Source organism: Trifolium pratense, linkage group LG2, assembly GCF_020283565.1.
Source record: "Trifolium pratense cultivar HEN17-A07 linkage group LG2, ARS_RC_1.1, whole genome shotgun sequence".
Lineage (NCBI taxonomy): Eukaryota > Viridiplantae > Streptophyta > Magnoliopsida > Fabales > Fabaceae > Trifolium > Trifolium pratense.
This window is the reverse complement of record NC_060060.1, coordinates 60,329,039-60,352,846: the sequence shown is the minus strand read 5'-3', so window position 1 is coordinate 60,352,846 and position 23,808 is coordinate 60,329,039. Positions and strand designations below refer to the sequence as shown.

Sequence of the window (23,808 nt, the reverse complement as noted above, 5' to 3'; positions counted from 1 at the left end):
GGTAATAAAAAAATAATTCATTTAAAAAATATTAATTTTTTATTCATTAGCTTTTTTTGGTGTGATGTGGTTAGCATTTTCATCTACCAAAGTGCTTGTTATTGGAGATTTCAAAACAGGTTGAAAATAATGTTCGATGCAGTTTGGTTCTTTTCTCTTTAAAATATCAAATTTATGGTTCAAAAAAACAAAAACAAAAAAATTTATGCTATCAAGTTTGGTTCTTTTTTCTATAAAATATTAAATTTATGCTATCAAATTTATGTCGTATTATTAGCTTTGATCAATACATGTTGAAATAATAATGTCATAGATGTAGTTACTCTAGCTACTTGATGATTGATGAACAAATTAAATCGACTTCCTAGTGAACTCTACCAACGTGCTTGGAGGAGGTGTAAGAATCCCGTCATTAATTATCCTCTTCCTTTTTATCATGAATTCTTCTAAGCTGTGATCGGAAGTCTAGATGGGGAAGACTATTTTCAAGTAACAGCAAAACTCAGATGAGATAAAATCATAACAATGTAACAAACATGGCTTAATATTCTGCTAACATTTGCATACCATTTTTCACATTATATGAATTCTAAGAAGTCTGAATTTAAAGTTATAATAATGCTACTACATAAAGAAACAAAGCAGTCTGAGATCTGTTTATATAAGTATTCTCAGCTAAATGATGGAATTTTACTACAACTAATCGGAAACAATTTTACAGACCAACTTTCACCAGCACCTATATACAGAAAGAACATGACATGAAGATCACACTGAAGCATGTTGTCCTTCTTCACCTTTTACTGTGCCAGATTCAGACACCTGTCTAAAATATTCTGTTCTTTAACACTACTAAAGAGAGAAACCAGTATATATATATATATATATATATATATATATATATATATATATATATATATATATATATATATATATATATATATATATATATAACACAGACGATTAATAAAGCAGACCAAATGAGCAATTCTACAAATCTAAAACATATGAAACAAGCACTATTTCCACTTGCCAGTCCGTCTCCCAGGTAAGCCTCGAAGCTTCATCCGTGGCAGCCAAGTTCTCAGCCACTTATCAACAACTCCTGCATCCGATCAATTGGTTCAGTAAGGTCCTGTACAGCATGCCCTTCTGAGACGTCTGAAAGTGATTTGAGATTGCACTTAATCAAGGCTTCAATGAAGTAGCAGGTCTCGTCCTTGGTATTCCCCTCTGGTACATCTACCACAAAAGATTCAATTACTAGGGTTCCTGGTCGTCCGTCAATAATTTCTGGGTGGAGGGACATGATAGACGAGTAGTTCTGAAAGACAAGATACAACTTGCATCAAATTATTAGAAGATGATTCTTTGTTTTTAATTTGTGGAAGGAAGAGGCAAACTGTTGTGTGCGAGAAAGAAATAACAAATCTGACATTTACGCATTTAGTGCAAGCCTTAACAAAAAAATTCTAATGTTTTATTTGATTTATATTCTATAATAAGAGGTGAGTATACCCTTTCACATGGCGGCATGAGAATGAAAGGTATATTATAAATTTAAAGTTCCACTTATATCTCCATAATTTGAATTTTGAAAAATATTCCCAAAAATATTAAATGCTGACCGAACATGTTTTCAAATTTACCTAAAAGTAACGTTCCTGAACACTGTTCCTGGGAATAAAATTTTACTCCCTGAAACAAATTCCTCCAAAGTGAAGAGAGACTAGACTATTGACTCGTGAGGAATGTTGAATATGTTATTTGTAGAAGTATTAAACCATTCACGTGGCCTAAACTGTTTGGGAGAAAGCAATTCCAGTTATATCCTAATAAAGGAACAACAGTTTCAAAGTCAGCAAATGATAACAGTAAACTTTTTGGGAGAAAGCAATTCCAGTTATATCCGGAACAACAGTTTCAAAGTCAGCAAATGATAACAGTTGATTAGTGACCTATGGAATTCAAGGAATCTTAAATTTGTCATTGATTTGACAATTAGTTGAATTCCTAGACAATGAAAATTTTATCTATGTCTGGACATAGTCAGAAAACTAATCGTCCTAGAGAACGGAAACGAGAACCAAACTCCAAGGAATTTGTTGAGAACTCCATTACCTTTTAATTAACAGAAAAAAACTGTCACTTCTGAACTTAACAGTTTTTGTTTTCTTTCTAAAACGTTGCACAGGACTCGAAATAGATTCTAAATTTAGAGCATTCTTAGCAATTTATGATAGCAGAGGAAACATTGTCTGTTAGCGTATAAATAGAGGGGAGAACCCAAGTGAAGCAGTGAGCTAGTTAGTTAGTTTTGGGTGGAAGAGACCAGGCCTTCAAATATCTGGGAATTGGGAATTCTTGAACCCCACTACACATTCAATCTATCTCTTTTAACTTGGATTCACTAATTGAGAGAGAAGAGAAACTATTCAATAATTATTTTGTTATTCTTCTATTTCCTTCCTATTCTGACCATGTACCTATCAACTACTATCAGAGCTACAATCATTGAGCTATGGATATTGCATCTTAAAGCAAATCTAGAAGTTATGTATAGAGATACCAACATTGAAGGAGAGGAAACTTACTGGTGGCTGATCTAGCTGAGGCAGCACTTCAATACAGGGGGCATACTTGATTAAGATAAGTTAAGTTAAGGGAGGCTTTGAATTTTTGAGGATGTTCTCTTGCTTGCTATCAGAGTTAGAGTTAGAGTTGGCTTAGAAGGATCTTAACATGGTGAGACTTTTTGAAAACCGATCAAGGCTATCCAGCCATTATGTGACCCAGCGATCTGCCAGTTTGGGTCCAGGATGAAGAAAGGGAACCTTTTGGAACGAAAAAACTAAAGGGAAAATGAAGGACTGGATATTTAGAAACATAACTGGGGGGATGGAGATAATATAAAAACAGAGAGATAGAAATAGACATTAGGATAGATTTGATGGAAGAAGAACCTGATCAATTGATGGGTGGGGAGGACCGAGGCATCTGATCTGACGAAGGATGTTGAAAGCCCTATCTGCCATCATTGCTGCCACCTCGGGCTTCCTTAATTGCAGCCTCCAACAACTTCATTGTATTGGGTGGGAGGGGGTTTCCTACACCAACTAGATACTACCAAAATAGTCTTGATTTGGCTTTGAACTAGCTATTTTGGGATTGAGTTAGACCTAGCACATACTCTAAGAAAGGAATCAGCACATTACCCTTGTGGGTGGCATAATGATGTGGGTGTGGGGCAGATATGGAGCGAACAGACAGCATCCGTAATTAGTTGGATCCCAAGCACTCCAGCCAACCCACCTCCATCCCCCAAAACCACCAGACACACTCTTCCATGGCAAAAGACAGGTCATCAACTGATATTGACGAGGGTCTTCTAATAGAGATGTTTGCAGCATCCAGAATCAGGTCACAAGGTATATGGGAAATAATCGTACTATTGAATATGTGCACATGGCATAAAGAAAAGAAGAAATGGGCCCTAGAGATAAAATCAGAAGAAATATTCAAAAGGTGCACCATTTTTCTGATTTAATGGATCAGGCCCAATTCTTCACCAGAGGAAGGAAAGAACACAAACACTCAGAGCCCGGAGTGAAGATAACACCCCATGGATCACCCAACCTAGATGTTTCTTCCAAGGACATTGGACCTAGGCCTAGTTGCATACCTATCAAACATGCACTAAAACTATGAACAATTCAAACTACATTAAACAATAAGTGCACAAAACGCCCTGACTATTCCATCAAGTTGGTGTCGATTTTTAAAAAAATTATGATAGAAAGCATTAAAAAGTAGAGATCCTATGCATTGGAAATGAGTGCCCACCCGGCTTACAATCATAAAGACGAAAAAGGATAGAATTTGAATGCAAAAATATTTTCACCGCAAATATATTAAAAGTTGTGTATAATATTGGCTAGAGCTTATAGTCTTATTATACTACTCAAATACTGAAATAATATTAGTAACTAATATATGAATGAAATACAATGCACACATCCAAACAATGAACTAATAGACCTCCATAACAGTATCAACATCACAGATATGGATTTGAGATTTTTAAAGCTGCCAACAAAGATTAATTAAGTATATCCTTCTTCTAATTATTAGAATTGGAGGATAGTCTTAAACAAAACTTTAGTTAATTGAGACCATCTAGAAAACTGTTGTAACTCACTAACTGCCAAATTCAGTTAGTGCAGTAAGCCCCAGGCAATTAATTGTCCTATATAAGGGATTCCTCTCTTAATCATTGTAACAGAATTTTAAATCAATGAAAATACAGTTACAATTCAGCTAGATATCTCTCTCTCAATGATCTCAAAACTGAAATTTACAGAAACTTAACAGTTAACACTAATGGTGAAATGTGTATCTTACATCTTACACACATAAAAACATATATATAACCAATTCCTCTTAATCACACGCGAGATTGAGCGCGATATGTGGATAAATTTCAGCATGAGTGGTTTGTTTCTTAAGTAAGAAAAAGTTTTATTGTTTCAACAAAAGAAATAAAGCAGGTAAATTATTGTAAGGAGATATTCATACCCTAAGCCTATGATCACCGCCGATAATCCTTATGCTTAGAATATGCTCATTGTCATCAAGAACCTCCAATCTTTCGGTACTAGTTGTAGCAGGAAGCCCAGACTTAACATCAACTTCTCTTAAGCTTCCAATCTCAAGGTTTCCCCTCACCACACACCTGCTAATGAACGGTTTATATTTCTGTGGCTGATCAAATCTCCTCACCAAAGACCATACCTAGAAACAAAAAAAAAAAAAATCAAACATAAACACATTTAATACATTGCAGAATCATTGAATTAAATTAACATAGTTTCTAAATTCTGCATTACACGTTTCCATAGCCAAACTCTTCACATCATAATATCAATCCAGATTCAAACAACTAGATCATCATTATCATATTCAACTATCAATTTATGGACCTAAAGTTAAATTAAAATCAAATCAAATAATTAAAAAAAAAAAAAAAAAAAACTACCAAATCAAATAAAAAACGGAAAAGGAATAATCAATCATCAAGAATCAAATCAAGAGTAGAGTATGATTACAAGAGGAACAGGAGCTTTGATATGCTTAACAAGAGCAGAAGCACACTGATTCTCCGATGGTTCCTGATTGTGATGTCTTCTTATATATTCCATCTCCGTGCTGCTAAATCCTCCATTTCCGGTGCCGTTCTCCATCGTCAATAAACGTAAACGCCACCGTTTCACCTCTTAATAACTAACAAAACCACCGTCCACCGACGATGGCAACGCAAAAATCGAATCTAGAACTAATAAACAAATATTGATTTCCGACGATCGGAGCTCCGATTTAGTTCCGGCGAGTTTCTCCGATGGAAGGTTCGAGAAGTTTGTTGAGACAAAAAAAGAAAGAAACGGTTATTAAAACGCGTTTGCACCGTCATCCACCACCAACAACAACTCTTCTATCTATCACTTATCTCGAATTATTATTATTTTTAATTTAAATCGTGAAAAGTAAAAGAAGAAAAAACAAAACGCAATAAAAACAAAAAAGAAAATGTGTGTTTTTCATTATTTCCTTGAATACATCACCAATAATATACTGTTACTGAGATTTTTATTACAAATTCGCCATTGGTTTGTCTTTTTCTGATGGTTGTCGTTTTCTGATACTGAAATTACCGAAAACCCTTCATTTCGTTATCCATTGACCATTGGTGATGATAAGATTTTTGCTTGAAAAAGAATATTAGGAACATTCGCTTAAAGTTAAAGGCAAAAAATACTTCTCACTCTTTCAACTTAATTTCAGAAAAATGTTAGATATTACGTATGTGTTTGGTTCTACGATAGAAAGAATTTAGTTTGACAGAATTGAGTTTGACAGAATTGAACTTAGTTAAAAGTGAGTTGAACAAAATTAATTTATGTTTGGATACATCAATATAAAAGTAATTCTCAATATTTCGTGTTGTTTGGATAGTTCGAGTCAAAATTGATTTTGGATGTATAATTACCAAATTAGACTTACACCTCAAGGATTATGATTCACAGTTATCCATCTAAAATCTTCTTTAATGATCTTATCTCCAACATTCATAAATTATCTGCCTACATAAGGAGGATTTTATCAAGAGATTTGGCTGCTACACCTTACAATATTCTAAGCTATCTGTGAACACAAGCTCTGAAGCTCTGAAACATTTTCATACACACTTTACTCAGTTTTAGTGTTATTTGAGTTTTAGAAAAGCTTAGATATTTGTACAACACTTTTGATTTTCAAAGTGTTAATCTTACATTCATTATATTTTTCTTTGTAAGTTTTGGAGAAATCTCTTGTTGTGTGCTTGAGCATTTGTTTGTAATCTTTAGGCTTTATTTGGATGATAAGAGAAAGTCGAAGGAAATAAAGTAAATGGAAAGAATGTTTAAGGAAAGAAAGTAAATGGAAAGTGAGATGATTATATTGTTGTTTGGTAGAAGTGAAAGTGAAAAGAAAGGGAGAGGAAATAAAGATATGTAACTAATCAAATGACATAAATACCCTTTGATATATAAGATACTTAGATATATGTGCTTCAACAAATCACAAATCTATTTTTAAATATAATATATTAATATAATGTATATATTTTAATATATGATAATATATTAGTCATAGCTTGGGCCAATTAACATATGCAAAGTACGTAAAATAAAAAAGAACACATGTCAAAAGCAAAAAATAATCCAAAATGCAACACATGCAATGCAAGCAAGTTTAATAAGGGCAATATTGGAAATCATGACAAAACACATCGATCATTGAACTTTCTTCCCAAATTGGGAGGGAAGGTTTTTTTTGTCGGTCCCATGTGTAGAATCTTATTCCCTTCCACTTTCTTGCTACATCCAAACAACGGAAAATGTGTTGGAATTTGTGCTTTCCTTCATATACCTTTCTTTCCTCCCACTTTCAGCTGAACCAAACAATACCTTAGTGATTTTATAGTGAACTCCCTTGGAAGTACAAGGGGACTGAAGTACTCTCGATTTGTGAGGGGAACCAGTATAAATTTTTGTGTGTTCATATTTTATGTCTTATCTCTTTTATTGTGTTTGTTTATCTGCTGCATAAAGAGTTTTTAGCTTGCAAAATCTAAAAAAGCTTTAGTTTTTCAAAACACAATTCAACCCCCCCTTCTTGTATTTTTCACACCTTCAAAGATTTCCCTATAAATCTTCTCAAACCCACCTTACTCACCCATTCTTTTCCTAGCAGGTTCTGTTGAGGCAAAATCTTAATTTGATGTTTTAAAGATAACAAACATCTTAATTATATTTTAAGTGAATTTTGATATTTTTGTGATCTAACAAGTGCTCTTGAGTGATTAATATAGACAGGAACAAAAGCTCATTCATTATATATCACTACACTTAAATTGATTGAAAACTGCAAGTTTATGATAATGATCAGAGAACATTCTCCAGTCTGCACTTTTTCTCACATGCAAAGCTATACATCAACAATAAGCACTTAATTGATATCATCTGAACAAGATACAAATAAGCATTTTTGCAAAGGACTTTATTAAAGATAATCTCTACAGGATATAAGTCATTTAAAGCAAGGATTAAATGATAGCAAAAGAAAGCTTCCTATTTGGTCATGTTTAAGGAATAAACATGAACATGTCTTTGACAATTTAGTTCTCAAGCTCACATGCTCTATTCAGAGATTATTTGAAGACATTTATGGACCAATGAAAAGGAGACAACAAGTTTGAAGTGGTACTTCTCAAAAAGACTTCATAAAAAATAAATTTACTATGTCATTGATCTACAATGGAAAGATACTTGTATTTTTGCAAATACACATGAATAGTAAAAGGATAAGAAGACCAGCTATCATCATATAATCATCATGAATATCTTGAGGCTCACGAAATCAAAACAAGCAAAGCATACCTGCAGCTGAGAACGTTCCAGAACGATCTAAGAACGTTCCAGAATCAAGCAGATTTCCTGCTCATGTTTGAAAGATTCTCTCCAGCTGTATCCAGCTGTTGTAACTGATCTTTCAAGGCTTCAACAGTGCTTATTATTGGAGAACAAGTTCATACAGCCCATAAGATGTTCAACTCACGCTCTTCATGACATCATCATTCTAAGAACATTCTCAAGAAGCATCTTCTCTCTCAACAAATATTATTTGAATAATATTTTGATGTGGCTTTTAAAGGACTAACGACTAGTCTTTGGCAACACTCCAACTTGCTTGGAGACCACGAAACAAAGGACAAAAAACATCTATAAATAGCACACTTGGGTGCTTTGAAGATTCAAGAGTTTCAACTACAAATTTCAAGATCTACATTTGTCTTTTTCGACCAAGTTATCAAACTCTTCCACTCTCACTCCAGCTCTCTAACATCACATACTTGGATCAGTATATCATTGAGTGAACTGAGTGTATTCTTCTATTAGCTTCTCAACTTGATTTTCTCTTCATTTGAAAGCTTGCGATCCGAACAATTCATTGTAAAAAGATTGGTTAAAGTCAATACGTAACTATTGATTGAGTGACACCTTAGTTTGTAGGACTGAGGTAGATATTAAGCTTGTAGGGCTTAAGGTTATTGATCTTGGTTTAGATCAAGGAGGTTTGTAATTTGAGATTACTAGTATCTCAAGATTATATTAGATACTCACGGAGCGTGAGGGACTGGACGTAACCCATACTATTAGGGGGTGAACCAGTATAATTGTTGTGTGTTGATTCTCTCTTCCCTTATCTTTTATTTTGAGCAAACACTAAGCACACAATTCACTTTGAATTTGTTTTACTGCTAACCAGATCCTTCTGAGATCATTCTAACGTTTTCTGTTGAGTTATATTTTTAAAAGGTAAATTTTAATAGGTTCACAATTCAATCCCCCCTTTCTTATGAAAAACTTTGCTACTTCAAGTTTCAATGGAGAGATTCAAAAAACACACAGTCGTGGCCACCATTTATGGTGGAGTCGTCCCACAAGAAGAATCGTTCAGCATAACCAAACACAAGACAACAGACGTGGTCCCAAAATCATCAAAAAGATCAATCCTGGGCTTTGGAGACCATGAGCTAGTAGACGACCCACCCACCGAAGAACTTCCCCTCTTAATACTAGCTACCATACTAACTGGAACGTTTCCCGAATTTTGACTGATGAGGGAAGCTCGTGTAACATTATGAACGAAAAACTATTCATTAAGTTGAAACTAAAGCCAGAACAGATGACGTCGTATGCAGGAGGACCATTAGCAACGTTCAACAAATCTCCAAATTTCCAAGACAGAAGGACGAACACTTCAAGAAGGATGATTAAAGCCAAATTCTTGGTAGTACCATTCCCATCTGTCTGCAACTTCATCCTAGGCAGGACGACATTAGCATCTTTAGGTGCGGTTCCGTCAACGATACACCTAAGAATGAAGTATCATGGACAAGACGATGTAATCGTCACCATTCACACATATATAAGAGGCACGCGAAGATGCCTTAGAGTCGTCATGAAGGCACTACACGAAACACAAATATTTGAGATAGAGTAAAAGTCCAGATTAATTAAGGATGTTGACTTTGACGCACGTTCTGAGGATTACATTTGTGATGAAGAAAAGACGACAGCGAAGCCCTTAGCGCTTGAAACCAGAATAAAGTTCCATAGACCTACTCTAAACAGAGAATTTATTAACGTGCAGCTAAATGACAACCTAGACCAGATAGTCACCAAATTAGTCTATGTTTCCATACTTTTTCAATATGTTTCATTTATTATCAAATAAGTCTCTGTTTTTATCCACTTTCTATCAAAATAGTCCTTGACATTTTCAAATTAGTTTATATCTATTTTTTTTTATACCAAATAGTCACTTTTAAATTGACCCCATTGACTACAAAACCACTTAAATTGTGCGATGTCATTCTCCACGTGTCACTTAATTAACACTTCACATTAGCGTATTTAATGGTGTTAGAAAACAGATGTCAACAAAGGGACCAAAAGAGAATTTTTTTTCTTGGGTTACCATGATATTGGTACGAAGATTTCACCGCCATTAGCGATGACTAATCTCCGTCGGGGAACCTGTCGGGCACACGAGGTGGGTTCTCTCTTCTCAACCGAATTTTCTCCATACGCGTGAGCCGGAAATCAAACCCTAACCACATAATTAAGGGGACCAAGTTCCTTACCACTTGAACCAATTCATTATTGGTAAAGAGAATCATTTTATATCTTTGCAAAATGTCATCATGTCTTTTACTATTTTTAAATTACTTTACCATTTCATATATAAGGTATACAAATTAACATTTTAAAATAAAAATTTAATATTTTCAAACAATACTTTTTAATTGTCAAACTTTCCATCAAAATATCATTATTGTTTATATTACAAACAAAATATTTAACTAATGTCTAACACAATCATCGTTAATTTATGCAAAATTATTATGATTTTTAGCTGTTTTCACAATGATGACACCACAAATTGATAATTCAATATATTTTACCATCTAGCTATAAATGATTTTTTTTTGGTACATAGTTATAAATGAATTTACTCATGTACAATACATGTTATGTTAATACATTGTGAAATCAAAAATTATTTTGACTGATTTCAACTCTCTTCACTACTATTCTCTTCTTCTTTCTTCTTTTGATCACCTTTTGCTCATGTACGTTCCATGCATGTTTTGTTTTCTTTTCTTATCTCAAATCTGAATGCTAAAATTAAATTTTACTATTCTCTCTTAATGATTATGCTTTGAGTTCAATGTCCCTTTTCTTTTGATAATTTTATAGAATTTTTATTGTTTCATGTTTTTTTTAATCCACACTAAAATCATCTACCATATTCCTTAATTCTCATCTTGTAGCATTTTTATTGTTTCATGCTTTTTTAACTTAAAAAGTTCATTGTTTTCTTAAATAAATATGACAGATTAATTCTTTCATTTCCTTGTCCATAAGCAGGAGATACAAAATCAACAATGGTGAATAATTTTGTTCCAAATGGTCTTTTATTATCTGGTGACGAAACATTTGTTCCTAAGGTGTTTAACATAAACAGATGGTTACAAGTTGAAGATAGAACTACAGAGTTGCTTGGATGTATTCAGCCCAATCACAAATCAGAAATACTTCGAAATAATGTTGTATCTTACATTAAGGGTTTTATCACAAATCATGTTCCTTGTCAGGTGCCAAAACTCTACTCCAATAATTTACTTGTTAGTTGTTTATTACTCCATATAATCCTTATTTTTTTAAAAAAAAAAACTTATTTTTTAGAGTCAAATGTATCTAGTCTATATTATAAACTAAATATATTAATCATTCAATAAATTTTAAAATTAATTTATTTTGTAAGAAGATCAAAGGGAATACGTTGTACATTTATAAATTATGATACTAACTATTTATTCATGACTTCATGACATTCTTTTCATTGATGTATTATGTATTATTTTCAGCATATAATATTTTATCTTAGTTTGTTCATACAACAAAGATTTTAGTCAAATAATGTACCCAAAAAAATTTTAGTAAATTTTATTTTTTAATATCGGTCATAATTGAATGAAATAGCATTTATGTAATAAGATCATCTAAATATGGTTAACTTTTTTATTTTTTTGAGTAAATATGGCTAACTTTTGAATAGTTTGGGAAAATATTTTTAATTACACACTTTACCTTCTTTTTTCTTTTGACTCTACATAGTACATACTTTACCTTTCAAAAATGTGATACAATGCAAAAGGTTTTTTAGGACTTTACCTCCCTATTCTTCCAAAAATAAAATGTAAAAGTTTTTGATAAAGTTTCATCATATATATAGCAACCTTTTAAAAATATTGATTTTCTCTAAATATAAGATTTTTATAACCTTGTGTTTCTCGCGAAGTAAGTAAAGTATGATCAAGAATTATTCTTCCCACGAATTAAATTCGTGTATCCTCAAAAAAATTGTTTTAGAATGAGTTAATTAACCACTTAAGTACGATCACTTAATCTAAAAAAATTTAATAATTAAATTTAATAGACAAAATCTTAATTTTATAAATAACCTTACAATTGATGGTAAAAAAAAGTAACATTACTATAAAATAATTGGTGCATTTGATTCGTAAAACAACAAGAACTGTACATAACAGCACATGACAAAAATAAAAAAGTAACATTTTTTTGGTAAATAGACAAAATGACAAAGTCATTATAAACTAACACACACACACAAGTGAAAGAGCCAGGGTTCGAACCTCGGTCATGACGTCGGCCTAACAATTTTGACATTTTTACCAATTGGGCTAGGACTTGTAGATAAAATAGCAATATTTTATGCCTATCTAAACAATTTTTTTTATCATTTAACTCAAACTCTTAAAAATAAACATTATCATATTATTCTCATAAATCCTTACAAAAAAAAAAATATTCTCATAAATTTGTGATTAACATTTGAAAATAAATATTATAATCATTTAAAAATAAATTAATTAATAGAAGTCCTCATGATCTGATATCATGTTATTTTTTGTCTGGTATTTTTGGTCAAAAAAGTTGTTGAGATTAACCTGAAACTACTGTGTTGGGTGGCCTTCGAGTTGAGTTGTTGTTCATCTTTAAAATTAATAGCAAAATTTTTGAACTATAATGATTTGTTTTCACTGTTTGGTTTGCCATTAAAAAAATGAAGGAAAGAAAGTGAGAGGAGAGAAAGATAGGAGAATATTCTGGTTTCCACTGTTTGGTTTGCCATTAAAAAGGAAGGAAAGAAATTAAGAAAGTATTTGGTTGGGGCCCACACAAAAAGTGTTCCTTCCAAATATAGACGAAAAAGTGGAATCACATTTGCCATTTTGTGCAAAAGACACAAATGCTCAGAAAGTTACTTTCTTAACACTAGTTAAGAAAATCCAATATAAAAAAATGTTGTTTTCAATATAAAATTTACTTTCTTGTATCTTTAACTTCACATGTTCAATATCAATAATCTTAATTATTGCCACAGGTATTCCAATTTGGATCAGTACCCTTGAAGACTTACTTACCTGATGGTGATATTGATCTTACTGTTTTTGGCATCAATCAAACTTTGCCTGAAACTTTAATTTATGAGATTCAACAAAAATTACAAAATGAAATCAACAATGAGTTTGCTGAATTTAGGGTTAAAGAGGTTCAATTTATCAAAGCAGAGGTATGTTTATGAATTTAGGGTTAATGAGTTTGTGATTTCAATATTGTTAATGATTTCTAATATTAATGCAAAACCCTATGCTTGTTATTGTTCAATGTTAGGTGAAGATCATAAAATGCTTGATTGAAGATTTTGTAATTGACATATCTTTCAATAAATTGAGTGGTTTATCTTCACTTTGTTTTTTTGAGGAGGTAATGTATTATTATTATTATGGAAAGTTGTGATATTCAAGCATATTTTTTCTTTTACAAGATGTCTAAATTTTTTGTTTCAGGTTGATAACTTGATTGGAAAGAATCATATATTCAAGAAAAGTATTATATTGGTAAAAGCCTGGTGTTACCATGAGAGCCGCATCCTCGGTTCTAACAGTGGACTATTTTCGACCTATGCACTGAAAGTTTTAGTCTTGTACATCTTTAATCTTTACGGAAATGGATTTGTTGGACCACTTGAGGTGACAAATTTAATTGTTTTGGTGTATATATTAATATTAACCTGGCTTATGACGAATACAAAGATAAAATTTTATGTTATTTTGATCCTATTGTTGGTGTATCTTAGGTACTTTTTCGATTTTTGGAGTTCTATAGTAAATTTGACTGGAAAAACTATTGCATTAGCTTGAGTGGACCGGTGCCCCTAAGCTCACTTCCTAATAATATGACAGGTGTGTGAAATATTTTGTTGTATTGATCATATGTCTTGAATAACATGATATCTTCATTATGCTGATAACCATTATTTGAAAATGATGACAGCCGAGTCTCCAAGAAAAGATTGCCAAAGCCAAGACATACTGCTCACAAAGTGGTTCCTTAATGCTTGTATGTTCTATTATGGCAATAGGCCGCGCAGCCAGGAAAATCAAGAGAAACAATTTGTTTCCAAACACATCAATATTATAGATCCTTTGCGGTTAGACAACAACCTGGGGCGTAGCATCAGCAAAGGTATTTCACTTTAAAACCTTGGCTGAAACAATTATTTTCATGAAAGATGTTTCTGTTGAAGATGTTTCTGGAAACAACGTTAATTTTTTTCCCTGAATATACAGAAGTTGTATTATGTTTTGTCTATGCTGTATGTTCTTAAGAGCCATCATTTTTTTCCAATTTTTGAGTGGCGTCTTCTGTGAAAAATTAATAAATGTTTGTTCTTCCATAAATGGAATTTTGATAAAAAAAAACTCCCTATTCACGTAACTTTAGATTATATATGCAGAACAGTATCTATGTGGATCTAAACAATTATAAACTTTAGATGCCATTTTTGACATGTAGTTAGATATGATTTCAAGAATAATAATCTATATGTCTAGAGAGATTAATTCTATGGCCTCTCTCTTGTGCTCTATCTATGGTATATTTGAAGTAGTTTAATTGCACTCTTCAACTTTTATTACTATTTTTTCCTGTTTTTAAGTTTGGTATTTGCTCAAGAAGATAGCTTATTTTTCCTATTACTTGTGTTTCTTTTTCTATCTAAATATTTGATTGTTTGGTTAAAGTATCTCCGAGTTATTTATCTGGTTGCCTGGTTATAATCTTCTCTACAGGTAGCTTCTATAGGATAAGGAGTGCATTTAGTCTTGGTGCTGAGAGGATGGTGAGATTGCTGAACTGCACGGAAGAGTATCTAATCGCTGAATTTGATTTCTTTTTCAAAAACACATGGAATAGACATGGTAATGGCTATTGGATTCATGTAAGCATTTATAATCGTTATATAAGAAAAGTTCGAAAGTTAACATGGCAAGAATCTGAGGATGAGCAGGCTCAAGCTTCTAACAAGTCTCGGGCTATTTACCAAAAGCCTGATAATCAATTAAAAGAATCAAATCAAAGCTCTGATGCTTGTGTTGTTTCTCAAACTCAAAACTCAAGTCCGGAATCTGCTCCTATATATAGTGAGGCTCAAAACCAGCATTGCAATGTTTTTGTATCAGACACAGAAAGTGAACTGGTCCATTTTTCTTCTTCAATGTCTGATAGTAAGATGGGATCCACTTCAAGATCTGAAGTTCTAGACAATCTAAGTTTTGGGCCGACTTCTTGTGATTTGAGAAGTGAAAATGCAGTTAAATCAAAAAATGCTTCAAATATGGAACTGCAAAAGGAAGAGCCTGATTGCTCAACTATTACAAAAAGTAGCAGCAGGAGTCTCCATACACTGAAACCACCGCAAGGGCAAAATTTGACAATAAATGTGGGAAAAGACAGCGTTGATCCACCTGCTGTAGTAATCAAACATGGCAGTGTAATGAACTCAGCAGAAAGCTGTAAATACACACCAGCTTTGGAATCAACCTCAGAGACCAATCTTTCGTCCTTGCCTCCGGAGACTACTAAACCTGAAAATGTCCATGGTCAGTCAACTGTGAGCTCGGACACCTTCAGGAATGAGAGCGCCACTTCTGAATCCGTTGCTTTAAATGTTCATGCACTTCAATCACCATGTGCATCCGGTTCCTCTGTGTTACAATTTCCATTCAAATTCAACAATATCAGTCATGTTGATATTTTGTATGGTGATTTTGAAAGCTATTGGGCGAACCTTAAATATGGGCAGCATTGTGTGAATGGACACTCAGAGGAGCCTGTGTATTTTCCCCCCACTGTTGAACTGCCAATGGATTTTCAAGCACAATATTATTGGAACACGAGACCTTCAAGTTCTGTCAACGGTGTGCCTCTCGTAGTTCCTGGCATGCCACCAACGTTAGCTTCTGACTCGCAAATTGAGGGCATAAACCAAGGTGTTTCTTTTTGGCTTCCTGGATCTAGTGGAGGTACCGGAACTTTCATGCCAAACCCACTTACTTACCATGAGGTTAATACTTATTTCACCCTTTCAACTGAAAATGATTTATTTACTGTCATTCTTGTTGGTTCAATTAAGCATAAATATGCTTTTAATGTTTAAATTTTATGCAGAGAAATTACGTCGAAGAGTTTTACAACGAACATCAGAATGCAAATAACATATCTGAGAGACAAGAGGATTCGAATTTCAATTCGAGGGGAAGGTCTTCTATATCCGATTACAGGCAGCCAAGAAATTTGAATTCTAATTCGAGGGAAAGGTTTTCCAGCCGTGGCCAGAATCATTACAGGCGAAATGAGATATCTGGTATCTAACTGTTTCACTTTAACTTATTATGATGATATCATAACAAAAAATAAAACTAATGATTTTAATATGTGGCTTTACCTGTGCTTGGTGGTTCTCTTAGAAGGTAAGAAAGAAGCACCGCATCAAGGTGAAGGCGAAGTGTCAAGTAGTGCTGTTAATGAATTTGAAAATTTGGAAAAGGATTCGAAAGATAATTCTCCATAATCCAATTTATCGGGTAATGCTTTGTTTTATTTCATTTTCTTTATTTTATTTCCCCCCCTAATATAGTTCTTTATTTTATTTTCTTGCACTTCATTGATGTTAGCTGTTTCCTTTCACAGCCTGTACTACATAGAAAATGGTTGGATATATACTCAATTCAAACTTTTAAGGCAGAATGTGTAGTGTATATGTTCTAGACTTCCAGCAGTTAATGGTTTGATTCATGGATATGTGGAATGTGCCAGATTTGTAGTTTATCATGACTTAATGATATTGATATTGATGATTTTGTCTTACCTTCTTATCAAGCTTTTTGTGTGATCATTTATAATGTTTTGTTGCATTGATTGAACAGTGTTCTGCAATATTGACACCCTATTGATCTACATATTTGCTGATTTATTATTCTTTATGAATTGTAAATACGAGCCAGAAATATTTTCCTTATTTGTCCATGCTTCCCCTACTAATCTTATATACAAAATGGGTAAATTTCATTTCACAATAAAAATATTATTTTCATATTTTAAAATATTGACGGCACAAGTTCCAAGATAGATACCATTGCTATATTTGGTTTCCTTAACTACTATATGCGTTGCTAGAATAGCGGCCAAAAAACAAGAGGTAGCAAAGAGTATTGGCATAATTTTGCTAAAAGTTATATATACAAGTCTCATGTCCAATGGATACATTGCTTGCAGGCACTATTGGGAGTGAAAACTGAGATAAAAGGTATTAGTGAGGAAGAGGCAACAATATTAACATAGGGGTAAATGAGTAATATTCTAAATATAAAAGTCCATTTCATTGCCTATATATATCCTAAATTGGGAGGAATGAAAAATTGAAAGAATGGATGGAACGAGTTCCATTCCACTCTATCACATTTCATCGATCCAAACATGTCAAAAGGATTGGGGTCCATCGAATAAGGATGGTTTACAGTTACCTCTTAAATAGGCTCATGACAATGCTTATTTAATAAAACATGTAAAGCCACCTCTAATTAGGCCAGATGCCCTTGTAGCACCACAAACATTGCCACATTTCTTCCAAATGTCTAATCATGTATTAAAACAACCACCATCTACATAGATTGTCGCTATTCTTGATTGGTAATCCTAATGAAAATTATAACGGGCCTTGTAATCCTAATTGTAGTATAGCAAAAGCTGTTAAACAATATGAATTGGCAACTAGAGTGAACCGTGTAGTGCAAGTTGAAACAAAAACATATCTAACCATAACCAATGTCTATCATAGTCATCATCGATCTTAGACCATCTGACTATAAATAAATTCACTCGTGTGCAATCTCTGTTATGTTAATCCATTGTGAACTCAAAAATTATTTTGACTAATTTCAACTCTCTTCACTACTAATCGGGTACTCCGTTTTAGACAGAGTACCGGTATCGGGTACATACCGGGTACCGGTACGCGTATGGTACTCCCATGGTACGTACCGTCAAATTACCGAGATTTTTTTTCTTTTCATGCGGGTACACACGTGGTACATATTTCGTCAAAATTTATTCTCTTTTTTTTTTTTGCAACACTTCTCAATCCCATTCTTTTTTTTTTATTTGTTTATTTTTTAATAAATATTCACTTTAGTTTAGAATTAGAATCGATTCACTCTCCTTGCCTTTTTATTTATTTTTAAAAGCAGAGCCGCATACTCTTACTACTCCTCCTAATTTCCTAAACGTGTAAATCACAATATAACTACTTTTAAAATTTGCTGATTTTTATGTTTAATTATTTGTTTTAAGAATATAATTTTATTATTTTAATTATAGGCTTAATTGGTTAAATAGTCCCTTAAAGACATTTTAGGTTTCAAAATGGTCCATTAAAGAAAAAAAAGTCCGAATTAGTCTGTTATTGATGTAACAGTTAGCCACATAGGTCCTTCCGTTAGTGTTTAGACAAAAAACGTTAACTTAAAAAAAAAATTAAAAAATGAAGATATCTTCATCTTTCTCTCTCTCTTTCTCTCACCAGAACAAACAACTTACCAAAATCTCACCCAGAACAAACAATTTGACCAAAAAAAACCAAACAAAAACCTAATCCCATTGTGTTGTTGTTGTTGTTTTGGCTTGAATCTGATTTAACCCAGGAAAAAAAGAGTTTTACCCAGAGTTTGATTTGGTTGTACCGTGGTGTTGTTGTCCTAAGATCCAGCGGTTTGAACGACGGCCTCATCACCGGAGACGGAACTGAGATTATTTTCGACGGTGCGTTTAGATCCGTTGAATCCTATGATTCTGGAGGCGGTTGCGAAAATGAGTTCATGAACGGTGATTGTGGGAGTGGTTTTAATGAAAGTAGTGGTGTCGGAGATTGAGCTATACTGATTGCAAATACTAATTGAACAAATAATTTATGTCTCGTAAGTTTTGAGAAATGAATAGCACAAAGTTTCTAGATTCTAAGAACTCAAAGATAATTGAAAACCATGCTAAATAATACTCCCTCCGGTCCTTTTTTATAAGGAACACTTTGAGAAAAAAAATTGGTTCTTTTTATAAGAAACTTTGACCAATTTTCAAATGGTTTAAATGTTCAATTTCACTTATGCCCTTATTTATTACGAGTGAGAATTTAAAAATAAGTAAGTTAATTGAATTAAAAGTAATTAAATAAGGGTATACATAGAATAAATTTAAATTTATAAGAGTATTAAATGAAAATAACTATGTTAAATATGTTTTTCTTGGTATGTGTAATTTTTTCAAAGTGTTTCTTATAAAAAGGACCGGAGGGAGTAGTACTTAGTTAAAATAATTGCAACGATCCAAAATAAATGATATTCTAAAACAAACCTCAATTTTTTTTTTCCTTTTTCTTTTTCTGGGTTTATTTCAATATTTTTTTGGGTTTGTTTTATATCTCTCCTTGGGATCTATTTTTGTTCTGAATTTTGCAATTTTGAGATTTTTTTTTCCTGGGTTTGTTTCAATGTTGATGAAGATGAACAAGGAGGGGAGGGAAGAAGATGAAGAAATGGAAGAAAGAATTATTTGTTGATGGTGTATTGCTAGATGTGGTAGACATACAAAATCCAATGATTATTTTTTTGACAAAAGAATCAAATGGTTAAGATTAAAAAAATGTATTGAGGTATCTACAATGTTGGTCCACCTAATACATTTAGAGTTAAAAAATTAACGGAGGGGACCTATATGACAAAAGGTGAATCTTTAAGGGACCAATTTGGACCTTTTTTTCTTTAAGGGACCATTGTGAAACATAAAATATCTTTAAGGGACCATTTAACTAATTAAGCCTTAATTATATAACTATATTAAAAAAAAATTATACGAGCGTACCCGTATCTTAGTTTTTTTAAAAATGTCGTATCACGTACCGTTACCAGTACCGGATACCGGTACCGTACCCGTACCTATCCAACATATATAGTTACTAATCAACTTTTTTACAATGTTATTCTCATCTATGAAACACGGACACCGAACACCGACACTGACACGTGTCTGACACAGACACGCCTAATCTAAGGAATGTCGGTGCTTCCTAGATTCTCATTAATTCTTTCTCCTCTTGATCCACCCTATCCACTATTAATCTCTATTAAGTGTTAATTATTATGGTTTTTACTCTTTTCATGATAATTACAAAACAAACACAAGCATAATTCAATATCCCACACCACCTAATGTGTAAATAAAACATTAAAACTATTCACAAACACAAATGTCTGTCATAGTTATTCTCGATTTTTGTGAATTATTATGGCTTTTTGACTGTTTTTAAATTACTTTACCATTTTATATATTTGTAAAAAAAAAAGATAAAAAAATTATATTTTAGTGTTTCCAACAATTTTTTCTCATTCGTCATATTTTACATTTTTTAATTATATTAAAAAAGAAAGATTCACAAATACTCATGTCTATCATAGTCATTCTCAATCTTTCTGATGTATCATTATGGCTTTTTGCTGTTTGCACGAAGATGACGCTGCAAAACTCATGATTTAATCCTCTCACCGTCTCAAATTATAAGAGAAAAAACAAAAATTATACTTATTAAGAAAAATTAAAACATGATAATTTGAACCATGTTTTTGTGGATTTTTCTTGAAATACGTTGCATGTAAAGATGTAAAAACAAATTTTATTGGTTGTTGTTTATTGAGAAAATGAGAGAGAAAGAAAATTAAATGCAATTTGCATTTAATTTGATGAAATTAAGGAAAAAAACATTCTTGAAAATGTTTTTTTCCTTATAATTTGGGACAAAAAAAATAGAGTTTTTTCTCTTATAATTTGAGACGGCGGATGTATCAGACATGTAAATAAAATATTTAAACTATTCTCAAGCACCAATGTTTATCGTGGTTATCCCCAATCTCTAAGATATATTATTGTGGCTTTTTGTTATATATTTTCACGATGATTCTTCAAAATTCAAAATTGAATCTCTTAGATCATTAGGCGTGTAAATAAAATATTTTGACCATTCACAAGAACCAGTGTCTATCTATTATCGTCATCTGATCTATGTGAAGAATAATTATGTGGATGTTTTTAAATTACTTTGTCATTTTATATATATGGTAAAAAAAACTTAACATTAAATATAATACTTTAATATACTTCAATAATACATAAAAAAAATTAACATTAAAAATAATACTTTAATATACTTTAATAATAGTGCATAAAACAATTACTATTGAAAACTAAACTTTAATAATGCATAAAAATAAAATAACATTAAAAATAATACTTTAATAAACAAAATAAAACATTTAGATTATTCACAAATACACTAGTCTATCATAGTCATTTTTTATCTCTTGCAAAATATTATTATGTTATGTCTTTTTGACTATTTTTAAATTACTTTACCATTTTATATGTAAGGTAAGGTATACAAATCAACATTTAAAATAAAAATTTAATATTTTCCAACAATACTTTTTCAAATTTTCCATTTAAATATTATATTTCTTTATATTACAAATAAAATATTTAACCAATGTCTATCATAGTTAGCATTGGTCTCTGCGAAATATTATGATTTTTGGCTGTTTTTAGGATGATGACGCCACAAACTGCCAATTTAATAAATTAGACCATCTGGCTATAAATGAATTCACGCCTGTATGTTAATCAATTGTGAACTCAAATTATTCTGACTGATTTCAACTCCCTCCACTGCTAATCAACTTCTTTGCAATGTTATTCTCTCTTTCTTTCTTCTCTTGATCCATCTTTTACTCATGTACATTCCACACCTGCTTTTTCTTTTCTTATCTCAAACTTGAATACCAAAATTAAATTTTGCTATTCTTTCTTAAACCCTAGGCTCCAGGTTCAGTGTCCCTTTTCTTTTGACAATTTTATAGAATTTTCATTGTTTCATGTTTTTTCAATGCACTTGCTCTATTTTTTGATTCTCATATTGTAGCATTTTTATTGTTGCATGTTTGTTTAACTTATTAAGGGAACTCCTTGATTTTGAGATAGATATGGAAAATTAAGTCTCTCATTTCCTTGTCCATGCGCAGGAGATACAAAACCAACAATGGTCAATAATTTTATTCCAAACGGTCTTTTATCATCAAGTGAAGAAACCATTGCTCCTAAGACGCTTAACATAAACAGATGGTCGCAATTTGAAGAGAGGACTGTGGTGCTGCTTAGATGTATCCAGCCTAATCACAAATCAGAAATACTTCGAAATAATGTTGTATCTTACATTAAGGGCCTCATCACAAACCATGTCCCTTGTCAGGTGCCAAAACTCTACTTCAACTATTTGTTAGTTTTTATTACTCCATTCTCTTTTTTTGTTATTTTTTTATTTACAGTATATATTGGATTACTCCATTCTTATTATAAAAAAAGTGTGTTTTTTAAGTTCGAATGTATCTAATTTATATTATAGATTAAATACATCAATAATTTAATAAACTTAAAAAATAATTTTTTTTCTTATAATAAAACTAGACTACGTGGAATACATTGGTACCGTTAATTATGATACCAGCTATTTACTCATGAGTCCATAACATAATATATCGTGGATTTAAATCTTGTTCTTTTTTTTTTTGGTGATAGATTTAAATCTTGTTCTTTTCATTGATGTTTATATTTTGAGCATATAATATTTTATCTTAGTTTTTCTTACAACAAAGATTTTAGTCAAACAATGTAACCCAAAAAAAAGATTTTAGTCAAACAAATTTTTTAATACTAGTCGTAATTGAATGAAGTCACCTTTATGTAAGATCATCTAAATAAGGTAACCTTTGAATGGTTTGGAAAAATATATCTAATTACACAATTTACCTTTTTTTATTTATTACTTTACATACTTTACCTATCAAATGTGGTCATATGCAAAAGTTTTTATAAAGTTTCAACATATAATATATTTTTACATTTTGTAAAAAATAAAAATAAAAATTTTACATACAATATTTGTACCAGTACCTAGGGAAGAATCCAGAAACTAACCAAACGGGGGGCTGACCATTTTTTTTAATAAATATTATATAAAATTTAATTGTAATTTATATAAATAGGGATCAAATAATACCGATATAAAACTATTTTACATTGATTTATTTATCAGAATTAATTTACACTATGATTATACATATAAATTATAATCTATTATTAATAATTATGTATAAAATAACAATTTTAAATATATAGTATATACAACATTAGGGATGGGAGGGAGGGGCCAAAGCCCACCCTTGCCACCCATTGAATCCGTCCTTGCCAGTACCACCAGTTGATACTCATATGATACAGACTGATTTGTACGCAATTTATTTGATTAATTTAGAATGATAATTAAATATAATAAAAATATATCGGCCGTTGAAAAATATTTTAAAATCTTTTAATTTTTTATTATACGTCAATTATCTTTCTCATCTTTTATAAAAATGGCGAAAAAAGAAGAAGTGGACTACAGAAGTAAAAATCTTCAAAACATAACGAAAATAATTCATTTAAAAAATAATTCTTTGAATTTAATTTATATACACCGTCAGTGTAAAGTTATTTTACACATGAGTCCAATAATATACCGACACATCATGTATGATAATTAAAAATACATGATACGTCACATTTATTAAATGATGTGGCAACACATTATTGAATGTATAAAAAATCTTTAAGAGGTGTTGATCAAAAAAAAAAAAAT

The 23,808-nt window shown here is 31.8% G+C and overlaps 2 protein-coding genes across 3 annotated transcripts; one reads left to right on the top strand and one right to left on the bottom strand.

The window, feature by feature from the left end:
* Nucleotides 1–927: 927 nt before the first annotated feature.
* Nucleotides 928–5,556, bottom strand: LOC123909298 (abscisic acid receptor PYL8-like). Its single transcript, XM_045960117.1, has 3 exons — nt 5,106–5,556; nt 4,576–4,791; nt 928–1,324 (listed from the first exon to the last, which is right to left on the bottom strand). The coding sequence occupies exons 1-3, from the start codon at nt 5,238–5,240 to the stop codon at nt 1,085–1,087; spliced, it is 591 nt and encodes a 196-aa protein (XP_045816073.1). The 5' UTR covers nt 5,241–5,556; the 3' UTR covers nt 928–1,084.
* A 7,372-nt stretch (nt 5,557–12,928) lies between these two features.
* Nucleotides 12,929–16,972, top strand: LOC123909295. Of its 2 annotated transcripts, XM_045960116.1 has the most exons (10): nt 12,929–12,994; nt 13,075–13,263; nt 13,365–13,457; nt 13,541–13,723; nt 13,831–13,936; nt 14,028–14,219; nt 14,825–16,098; nt 16,203–16,398; nt 16,502–16,618; nt 16,725–16,972. In XM_045960116.1, exons 5-9 carry the CDS (start codon nt 13,930–13,932, stop codon nt 16,603–16,605), a joined length of 1,773 nt encoding a protein of 590 aa, XP_045816072.1. In that variant the 5' UTR covers nt 12,929–12,994; nt 13,075–13,263; nt 13,365–13,457; nt 13,541–13,723; nt 13,831–13,929; the 3' UTR covers nt 16,606–16,618; nt 16,725–16,972. The 2 variants fall into 2 exon arrangements, with proteins under 2 accessions (XP_045816072.1, XP_045816071.1); XM_045960115.1 differs by having other exon boundaries at nt 12,939–13,263.
* Nucleotides 16,973–23,808: the final 6,836 nt, after the last annotated feature.